At 43.9% G+C, this 11,582-nt stretch overlaps 1 protein-coding gene across 1 annotated transcript in view; it reads right to left on the reverse strand.

Moving 5' to 3' along the window:
• The window catches only part of OLFML2B (olfactomedin-like 2B), a 58,151-nt gene that overhangs the window by 17,625 nt on the left and 28,944 nt on the right, over window positions 1-11,582 (reverse strand). Inside the window, exons 4-6 of the mRNA XM_006873419.1 lie at window positions 7,616-7,792; window positions 3,137-3,139; window positions 46-271 (exon numbers count right to left, since the gene is read on the reverse strand). Coding sequence (XP_006873481.1) covers window positions 46-271; window positions 3,137-3,139; window positions 7,616-7,792 — 406 coding nt within the window. The remainder of the gene's footprint in view (window positions 1-45; window positions 272-3,136; window positions 3,140-7,615; window positions 7,793-11,582) is intronic.

An 11,582-nucleotide genomic window follows, 5' to 3' on the forward strand; every position in this document is an offset into this window, starting at 1 on the left:
ACCCTCCCTCCCATTTCCAGGGAGCCCCTGCTGACCCCAACTCACGCTGCTCTTCGATGTCATTCTCCTCCTCAGGGTCCTTGGCTTTGTAGTAGGTGATGCCCCGGATAACAGTGGGCTTGGAGGCTGGCCGGCCCCTCAGGTGGACCTGTCTCTGTAGGGGCCGCTGTGGCTTCACCACCTCTGGAGGGGTCAGGGGCCGCGTCTGCAGAAGCTTGATGGAATTAATCTGCTGGGACACGGTTTCTTCCTGCAGAAATCGCTCCTCATACTGTTCCCAGAAAGGACACAAGGGAAGGACAGGTCATTGCTCACAGAGGGTGTGGCCAAGTTGGACAACACTAGAGCCATGGCCATAATAATTCCAACAGTTAAAAAATTTACAAAGAAACTCTGGTAGTGCAGTGGTTAAATGCTTGACATTTGAAATCTGTTCAGTGGCTCTGTGAGAGAAAGAACTAGTGATTTGTTTCCATAAAGATTACAGCCAAGAAAACCCTATGGGGCAGTTCTACTTTGTCACATGGGGTCCCTATGAGTAAGCATCAGCTGGACAGCATGCAAAAACAAAAAACTTCCATCAGTTCTCTGTGCCTCAATTTCCTAATCTGTAAATATGGATGATAAACTTAGTGTCATAGGACTGCTAAGCAGAATGAATAAAGCCATCGTACAGAAAGTACTTAGAACAGAGGCCAGCTCTTAGGAAGTGCTCAGTGAATGTTTAGCACAGACCTTCATCTTTGATTCCTTTAACCTGATCTTCTTTCATATTTGCTAAATTGAATTGTTGACTCATAACAAATGCCAAAGAACTGTGTACATTTGTGATTACATTAAGTCATCAAATGATGCTTTAAAATATGAGGGGGCTTTAACAAATTCATTGAAAAGTGGAATTTAAAGATAATAGAATTTTTCCACAAACTTTCTGAAGATTCCCTCACAGGCAGGCCCATGACCTGGTGTCTGAATATCTTAGTGGCACAGTGGAACACCACTAGCATGTTCTGGCCACATAGAAAGACCACCCTGTCCTCTACAGAGTTGCTACTCAAGGATTGACCTTTGTCCACCTTGTGGCTGAGTCTTTGGGTTCTACCTTGATCTGTCCAGTCATGCTCCCTTCCCAGGTTCACTATCAACCACCTTGGAAGCAGAGCACATTGAGCACAGGGCTTGTGAGCTGGCTATGCTCAAAGTTGGGGTCTCACATATGGGTCCAGCTCCTAAGAGGCAGTGGCTCCATATGGGAACAGTATGGGGGCCTATGGAGGTCTTTGGCCTGGCCCTATTCTCAAGAGGAATCAAATGATTGAATCGTGAAAGCCATGAAAATCCCCTTCTCATCAAGTGGAGTTGGTGAGCTCCCCTAAATGTTGTAATTCTAGACCATGGTAAAATCCTCCAGACAGCAGCATCCACTTGGAACAAGACCTCTGTCCCTACATGCCCAGTGCCCCAAGGGCAGAGCAGGACTTCCAGGGTCATTGAGTATTAGGGACCCCATATAGTGACCAACTTCCTCACGTTGTACAGAGAAAACAAGCTCAGGCTCTTGTGTTGATCTTTAAATTTTGGCTCCGACATCAAGAAAAGAAAAGTCAGTCCATTAGGGAAAGCCCACATTTAGGACTGAAACTCCAAGGGGACCCATGAGAAGTATAATAAACTCTCTGGTGACCACCTGGGTCTACTTGTGAGTGAAAGTGGGGGAAATGCAACAATGAAATCATGGGCTGAGTTTGGCCATGTTCTACTGGAACCCACTGACCTTGAGATAAGAGAGAGAAGAGGAAGGGCAGGCTGGTCTGAAGTTTAGGGTGATGTGTGAAGTCCTGAGCCCAAGGTCAGTGACCTTGTCCCTGGGGGTTAGAGATGAGAGTGAAGCTGCCAGCTGGTCTGAAGTGCAGGGAGATGTTTGTGAACTCCCATACTGGCAGCTAGTACCCATTTGATCTAGCTTAGATGGCTAGTTGACCAGAACTGGAACCAAGGAAGATAAAGATGTTTGATATTGAGAACAAGTGCAAATTGCTACAATTTGACTAACTAGACTACTGCCTATGAATACAGTGACTCAAAATTCTAACCAGAATGGAAGGATTCTTCATATCCAGGAGCAACCTTGTTTCCTCGGTGTATTGGGTTAATATTGTTGTTGTTGTTAAGTGCTGTCGAGTCAGTTCTGACCCCTAGTGACCCTATGCAGAATTTCCAAAGAGTGGCTGGTGAGCTTGAACCACCAGCCTTATGGTTCAAACAGATTTTACAGTCTAGGGATGAGAAATTTAGACATTGACTATTGAAATTGGGGGCCTACAAAGGCATGAAGTGGTTGGCTTGCAAGCTTCCAGAGTGTGCTTAGTTGCAAAATGGGGGGTGGGGAAGATATAGAGAACAGAAGGGATAAGAAAACTAGAAACTTCAATATGCTGTCTATAAGAGACATATCAAAAAGATGGAGACATCCTAAATATCCATCAATTGAAGAATGGCTAAATAAACATTGGTACATACACACAATGGAATATTATCAGATGTTGAAGAATAATGATGAATCTATGAAACACTTCACAACATGTGTGAACCTGGAGGACATTATGCTGAATGAAATTAGTCAATCACAAAAGGACGAATATTATAGGAGACCAATGTTGTTAAAAGTTTTTAAAAACCAACAAGCCGGTTTGGTTTTTTTTTTAATAAAGGAAAGGATCTATGATGGTTATGGGGAGGGAATTATTCATGGGCTAGAGGGTTGTTGTTGTTGTTGTTAAGTACTGTCGAGTAGGTTTCAACTCATAGTGACCCTGCTCAGGGTTTCCGAGGCTGTAAATCTTTACGGGAACAGAATGCCTCATCTTTCTCCCATGGAACCACTGGTAGTTTCGAACTGCTGACCTTGAGATTGGCAGCCTGACTCGTAACCATCACGCTACCAGGCTAGAGGGTAGACATGGGATTACAACCATGTAATGTAGCAAAGTACAGGATTTGTTGAACGTAAAACTGATGATCTGCTTTGTAAACGCTCACTTAACTCACATTAAAAAGTTGAAAAAGTTTTTTTTTTTTTTTTTTTGCCCTGAGAAATCTTGATTCCTCATTTCCAGCCACACACCCAAGTCGCTACTTGCTCTTTTGTGACAAGAGAGATTGTTCAGATGGCACAATAGACATGGCAGTTCCTAAGTATGCATCACTCACTTCTACTACATATAAGTGGCCAGCATGGAAGGCAAGGGATACCTTTCAGCCAGCTTCCTCTGACTGGGGCCAAATAACTTTCCAGAAGTAACAGGCAGCAACTCCTTCATCCCACCCCTCGCTCAATTCCCTGTTCTTGTTGGTAAGGATACTAGGTTGGTTGTGATGACCTTTTAGTTATTGTTAAGTGCTGTTGAATCCTTTCTGATTCATAGTGACCCTGTATAGGATTTCCTAGGAGTAGCTGGTGGGTTTGAACCCACTACAACCTTTCAGTGAGCACCGATTATGACCATATGTGTTCCTTATATTCTTCTTAACCGTTACAACAACCTGGCTGAGGTAGATCTTATTTTCCATATTTTATAGATAGAAGAAGTGGCACATAAACAACTATGTATTTTTAAAGTTTTGTTTTTTCAAACAAAAGGTTGGCAGTTCAAGCCCACATGGGGTCTCTATGAGTCAAAAATAACTTGATGGCACTCAATAACAACATCTTACAGGTGAGGAACTGGAGGCTCAGGGTGATTTCATTGAAAGCCAATCAACTAAGTGGCCAAGAGGTACACTTATTAAGTCACACAGCTATTCAGTGGATCCAGGGCTGCCTGCTTTAAGAGTCTGTGCCCTTTCTTATGCTAAGCCACTCTGTCCACTGTGATCACGGGACTAGCTGGTTGTCCATCCAGAAACTTGTCTATATCCCCAAGCCCTCAGGGCCATGGTCTGGCTACTGTCCCGCAGACTTGGGGGATCCCTCACTTCCCACAGGGAAGAGCTGCCTGGGAGGCTGACAAGAGGCCTCTGGCCACAGCCCTGGACTCAGACGCTGTGGGATATCTAATTGCTGGACCCCGTTTTCCCTCTGCATTGCAAAAGCAGACTGTCATTTCTTCGTGGCAAACCCCAGGAACTGTCTTTAATTCCAGGCTCTGAGGGATGGGCGGGAATTGCAGTTCTTTTTCCCAGCCAAGCAGATGGAGCAAGACTACGGCCAGCCTTTTCCAGAGAACATATAATTTCCTTGGATCCACTGGCGACAGGCTGTATTGGGCAGCAGCAGCTCCCACCAAGCTTTGATTTCCTTTCTGTTAATCCAAAACTCTTTTGTATGACTTAAACTCCTGGCGTCCTGATGCTCCCGCACCCATCCTGCCCTCTCCATTCCCAACCCAGCCCCCAGAGCCCCTTGCCAACTTTCAAGCAAGAACCTTCTTAAAGAGATGCCTCCAATAAGTGACCACTCACCATTCCAAGAGGCCCCTGACTTCATCTCCAAAGTCCCTGAAATTAAACAACCCAGCCCATATGCCCCATTCTCTCCCTCTGGAAGAGACAAGGAATGAAAAGGGAGAGGAAGACTCTCCCCTTGGGTTTCCTTCACAACCTTCCCCTTTCTCAGCCCTGACTACTCTCCCACCACTCTGGTTAGATGACTTGTGGTAGCTTCAGTAGGATGATGAATGAGCATTTGAGGAGGGGAAAGGACTTTGCTGAGCAAGGAGAAACAAGTTTGGTGTGTTTCATTTGATTTGCTGTTTGCCCTCAGGAAATCTGTACTGGGTTCCTGAACACACCACATCATGTGTCATCAAGACAACAGATGGAGTCTCAGGCTTCACTGACTGGGAAACTGGTTCCATGGGCCAGCTGGCCAGGTCAATGGACGATGATAAGACATGCAGGGCCCCAGGTGTGAAGAGCAGGGACCTGTGATCTCCTTCCAGCCCCATGTTCTCAGGCTCTGTGGTCTATGATCTCAATGCTCAGGGATGACCTGCCAAGTAGACTAAACAAACATACACTCGGTAAGTAGTCAGCAAGTCAGGGACACCCAAAAAGGAACATAAAAATAATTTTTGAAGGAATATGATATTTCCAAAAACCATCAAAGTAGTCATCATAGGAAAACCCAGAAAATGACTGGCCTTCCTTATACTTATTCTATGGTTTGGAGTCATTTTGATTTTGAGTTGCATATTGGGGCGAGTGGCACCATAATCATTTCAATGTTTGTTGCCTTTAAAGTCCTAACCAGCCTGTGATCCTGTCTTCAGAACACACGTGCCCAAGATTCTCCAAGCCCACAGCTGCTGTCCGCTTGGCACCACGTTGATGTTCCAAGCCTACATACCCAGTCTTATTTCCTCCCTTACCCCACTTCTTAATGATCCAGGAACAGAGGTTCATGACAGTGCTTCCCAACCTTTTTTCAAGTCATGGTGCACGGAGAAAACCACTCAGGAGATCGGGCTGCCACAGGTCCTACTCAACCCACACACAGCCCAGCCACTGAGACAGAGGGAAGTCCTCAATGGCATACCTGCAACCACTCCCCAGAACCAGCGTGCCTCAGCTCTGCCATCCACCACCAACCCTTGGCAACCAGCTAAAGTAAACAAAAAATAAGCCAAACGATTGCTATAGGGTACATTTCAACTCACAGCAATGCTGTAGGACAGAGCAGAACTACCCTATAGGCTGTAATCTTTATGGAAAAGAAACCCTGGTGGTGCAGTGGTTAAGCACTAGGCTGCTCACTGAATGGTTGGAGGTTGGAACCCTCCAGCCGCTCCTCAGGAGGAAGATGTGGTGGTGTGCTCCTGTACAGTTTCAGTCTAGAAAACCCCATGGGGCAGTTCTATTCTGTCCTGTGGGGTTGCTAGGAGTCTGAACTGACTTGATTTATGATTTGTTTGTTTGTGCTTTGTTTTAACCTTTATGGAAGCAGACTGCCACCTCTTTCTCCTGCAGAGTGGCTGATGGGTTCCACTCAATAACCTTTTGGCTAGCAGCTAGGTGTTTAAACCACAGTGCCTCAAAGTAAGCACAAAACACCAAAAAACTAACACACTACCACTGAGTCTATTCTGCCTGCTAGTTACCAAAGCTATCTTTAAGGGAGCAGAAAGTCTCATGTGTCTCCCAAGAAGCAGCTGGCAGATTTGAACTGCTGACCTTGTAATTAGCAATTCAGTGCCACTAGGGCCCCTGAAAGTAAGCAAAGCCTCTCTTAAATGCTGCTATCGCTTGGTTATCCCCTTTGATAATTCTCCATTCAGACCTGTCTTGCTAATAGCATTATACTCTCTTCAAAGCCTACTCTCAACATTTACCCATTTACCTATCTTCACTTCGATTCCCAAATTAATGTCTGTTTCTTGGACATCAAGTTAGGAAATAAATCAATTATGTGCCAATAGTTAAATGGAAGCATCTTTAACTATTAGCACATAAACATAATGTATTAACTGGAGCCAAAAGAAATAGGCCCCAGAGAGGTATTTTTAAGCAAGTTGGTCTGCTGGCATCTCTCAAATCACATTAGACAGCATCTACATCATGCCTGGGGACAGGGGTCATAGCTGGTTGAGAAGAGACAGAGGGTGGAGATTCCGCCATGATTTTCTGGCTAAGCAAGGGAGACAGGGAACATATCTGGATCTGTTTCCTCATCTCTAACAGAAGGATATTGACCTCTCTTGGGCCTGCTTTTCAGAGCTGTGGTAAAGACCATGTGGAATAGTTATGAAAGTGCAGAGTGAATTGTAATGTGCCTTATAAATGGAGGGAACCATATAATTTTCTTGTGCAAACTGGGACATTTTTTTGAGAGTGAAAGAGGGTGCTGTTGCATAATTATGCCAGGACAGTAGGAGTGAGCCCAGACAAAGCAGCATTATGCTCCTCCTCACTTATAAGGGCATGGGATTCTCACAAAGGTGGGATGGGGTATGCAATAGTTATGGTTCTGTGTCGACTTGACTGGGCCAGGATTTCTAGTGGTTGAACAGTGGACATGATGTGATTTGCTGTGATCAACCAATAAGAGGATTAAGGGTGGGATGTTGTTGTTGAGTGCCTTCAAGTAGGTTCCAACTCACAGCAACCCAAGAAGTGGCTGTTGAGTACACCATCCTTAATCCCACCACCAGCTACATCTAATTTATATGAAGTAAAAGGACAGAGACTTGAGCAGAGAGGAAGGGACCTACTACCATCAAGATAGAAGAGCCAGGAGTGGAGTGTGTCCTTCTGACTTGGGGTCTCTGCACTGTGAGAGAAGCCATTTCTCATTCTCAGAACTATCCACTTGTGGTATTTCTGGTACAGCAGCATGAGATGACTAAGACAGGGTGTAATGAAAAGACTGGGAACTAAAACTCAGGAGACTCAGGTGTAAGTTCTGGATGCAACATGTACTCACTGAGCCTTTCTATGCTTCAGTGTGAAGTAGAAAGGGGCTTAATTCCTGCCCCATCAAATTTACAAGACTATTGCAGTGATGCAATGAGGTTTTAACTACGGAAGAAATGGAATCTGAAAAGCTCTGTGCAAAGGTGAGATGTGGTACCAGGCTGTCTGGAGCTATGGGCAGAGGCTCCAGAGGTGGGGACTGTACCTCTGGGTGGGCATAGGCAGCCGCCGCATCCCTCTGCAGGGCTGACCGGATGTCTGGCACGCTATCTAGCGTGTTCGTAGAGCAGTTCTCTTTTCCTCGTTTGTTCATTTCAGTCCGAATTTCTTCCATGTCCTCTTTGATTTGCTCATTTCCTTTGGTGAGGTTTTTAGAAACTTCCTGAGAAAAGAAAAGATTTAAAATAAAGATCCATTAGAGTGCTCTGAAGACAGGCAGAAGCAACTGGCAACCACACTTAGAGCCCAGAGACGTGACTGGCAGGCTGAGAAATCCATGTGCCCAGCTCTATGCTCAGGATTGGAACAGAAATGCAGGCTGCATTTCCTGGGCAGCTCCACACTGGAACATCCAATTGTTAGAAATCCTGCCCAATACCACCTTCCAAGCAACCAGGCCTTGGGTTCTGACTCATAGTGACCCCAATTGTGTCAAAGTAGAACTGTACTCCATAAGATTTTCAATGACTGATTTTTCAGAAGTAGATCTCCAGGCCTTTTCCCAAGGTACTTCTGGGTGGACTTGAACCCTCAGCCTTTTGGTTAGCAGCCAAGTGTGTTAGCCTTTTGTACCAGAGGGACTACAGGCCACCTGGATCTCTTTCTGTAACTTGTATACATACTATCCTCATACAGGTGATAGAGAACTTTACAAAAAAATCCCTTTACTGTGTACCCCACACATGTGAACCAGTAGTTCGATCAATGAAAGAAGGATCTTAAAAGCTATTTTAGAAGAGGTTAGCAAAGAAATCAATTTAACCTGCTTTTCTAGTGTATTCCCTAGCACTTCAAGAACAATAGTTACAATTAAAAAAAAAAAGTGATAGGCTAGCTTCAAACTTTCTTATCTATCCATAAATGTTTAGAGAATAAAGTTTGCTAGTGGTTACCAGGGGCAGAAAGGATGGGAGAAAGGGGTTAAAAGTTATGGAAATGTCGACTTGATTAAGAGTAGAGTGGTATGACTGATTATTGCAATGGCTGCCAAGAAGTTGCACATCTCTGAAAAGTTGAATTGGCAAAAAGTTGTATGACAGATATATTTACTGCAACAGCAAAACAAAACAAAACAAAACAAAACAAAAGAGTAGTTGTTGATGCTGTTTGGTGGTCTAGGGTCAGAGTTTCATGGGACATCCCAGGAACTGGCCTAATAACATGTTTAGTATCTTATTCTAACTCCTAGTTCATTGAATAGTGCCTGGTGTCTAAAAAGCTTGTAAGTAGCCATCCAAGCACAACAATTAGTCTCCATTTGCTTGGAACAACAGAGGAAGGAGTCAGGAATAGGAGGATATGGAATGTCTGGCTAATTGTCTCTATGAACAACTGCCTCCTTTTCCAATGGATCAGAAGAACTTATTTATGGTCCCTGGCTTTGATCAAAGATTCCATAGAGAAATCCTGATCAAAGGGGGGGAAATGCAAAACAAAAATTTAAATTTGTATGGACTCTATACTTCCCAGAGCCAAGAAGGCTAGATGAATGTCTGAAACCTGAGATAACCTCTGATTACTCTGAGGTCATCTTTAAACCTTAAACCCAAAATACCCCTACCAAACAACAATTTAGCTTAACTAGTAAAAAATGTCTGCCTTAAGCATTAAATTGACAGCAATAACTCAAAAGATTAGATAAGAACCTTAGGAGGACAGTGAGTTTATGTTAATTAGGGAGGAACAACTCAGAAAAGGAGGATGAGATTGGCTGCAAAACTTGAAGAATATAATCAATATCACTAAATGGTACATGTAAAAACTTGAATTGGTATATGTTTTGTTGTGTATATTTACAACAACAACAACAAAATTATTTTTTTAAACGTTTCCTTAAATAACCCCTACTTGGCAAATTACCTGTGTCCCAGACCTAGTTTATACCAGAAAGGACCAAAGCTACACTTCATTCAACCAATACTGAGGAGTACCTCCTGTTTCTACAACGTGTGTGGAGGTAGAAAGAAAGGCTTTCACTGCCCCTGGGCTTCTTATCCTGGAAACGGGGTGGTGACAACTGTTAACTGGGAGAGAGGGAGCACACTGCAGGAAAAAGATGACCAACCACACAAGTTCTGTGGGTGTCCAGTGAGTGAGTTCCGGAAGTAATAGAGAGAGTGCTGTGGGATGGGGTAGCAAAGGCATTTCCCCTGTAGAAGGTGGATGCTGAGTGGGTTTTGAGTCAGTGAAAGGTTGTGTGTAGGCTTAGAGATGCCCTTCCTCCTATACTTACTTTTAGAGAAGTTTGACTACACTGAGATCTCAACCTTGTTCACCTTTGGCCCCTACTCTTATGTTGCCATTCACACTGACATTTTTAGAGGTAATTTTTCTTTTGGGTCCTGCTTATGAGGTTGGCAGAAGAAGCAGCCATGTAAAATAGAGGAAGCGTTTGCTTTCCATCTACTTTTAACAAAACAGACAAGGGAAATGTAAAATCTCAGACAAGGTCAGGCACAGCCCTGCAGCCTGGTGAGATGCTACACATGTCTGAGAGGGAAACCATGGTGACTCTGAGCCAGATGGGCATATCCAGAACAAGTATCCAGAACAACCGTGACAACCAGACACTGTGGCTCCAGGGACTGCTACAGAGACTGCCCAGACAAGCCCTCTAGGAGCTTGTTAAAATGAGCCAGGCTCCAGAACCAATTGTATGTCAAATTCTGTCCTGGGAGGGCTTGATGTGTTCTGTCCCAACTACTCCTTGGAAACCCGATACATGATTGCTATGGGTAAGAACCAACTTGAAGGCACTTAACAACAACTAAAGCTCAAGAGAACGAGACCTTGTTTTAAGAATACCCAGAATGTATGATCTGATTGGGCATGTGGCCATTCCTGATAGGTGTTATCAGGAGCAGTCAGGTGCAATGGGTAAGAGTCTGGATTCTGAAGGACACATTCTGGCAACATCTCAGTGTAGCTTTGTTAGATCTGTGACTTTGGATACATTGCTTAAACTTCCTGTGCTTCAGTTTCCCCATCGATAAAATGGGGATCATATTAGTACCTTCTCTATGAATTGAGTTCATATATGTAGAAGTACATGGAACATACTAAGTGACTGTTCTTTGTCAGAAAATGTTGTAGTTAGGATGCACCTCAGGACTTATGACATCACAAATGAGGAAGCTGAGGTCCTCAATGAGAATGGGATTTGCCTGGGGTCAGAAAATCATCCAAGTGGCAGAGCTGAACCTCAGCATCCTGGCCCTTGCTTTTTCTGTTCACGTAGAACACTAGGACGGGGTCCTGTCATCTGTCAGCTCTCAAGCAACATTAAGTTTACCAAAGGGGCCTGGCAAATACTTGCAGCTTGGCCTCAGGGTATATGAAGGGAGAGAATATATATATACAGAAAAATATAGAAATCCTGTTGTTGTGTGCTGTTGGGTCAATTCCAACTCCTAGTGACCCTATAGGACAGACTAGAGCTGCCCTCTAGGATTTTTCTAGGCTGTTCTGGTATGATGATAGAGGATAAGCACTGGACTACTAACTACAAGGTTGGCAGTTCAAACCCATCAGTCGCTCCCCAGAACCCCTATACAAAGTTGCTATGAGTCAAAACTAACTTGACAGGACTTAACAACTTAACAAAAATCTTTATGGAAAAGAACTCTGGTGGGACAGTTAAGTGTTGGGTTGCTAACTGAAAGGTTATTGGTTCAAACCACTCCATAGGCTAAAGATAAGGCATTCTGCTTCTGTAAAGATTTACAATCTTGGAAACCCTATGGTGGCAAGGCTACTCTGTTATCTAGGATTACTATGAGTCAGAATTGGCTCAGTGGCAGTGGATTTGGTTTCTTTTTGAAAGCAAATTATCAGGACTTTTCTCTCAAGGAGCAGCTGGAGGTTTGAACCATCAACCTTTCAGTTCATAGTCAAGTGCTTAACCATTGTTCTACCAGGGCTTTATTATATATGTTTGCTACTATAATAAATTA

This window comes from Chrysochloris asiatica, unplaced genomic scaffold, assembly GCF_000296735.1.
Source record: "Chrysochloris asiatica unplaced genomic scaffold, ChrAsi1.0 scaffold00241, whole genome shotgun sequence".
NCBI classification, from domain to species: domain Eukaryota; kingdom Metazoa; phylum Chordata; class Mammalia; order Afrosoricida; family Chrysochloridae; genus Chrysochloris; species Chrysochloris asiatica.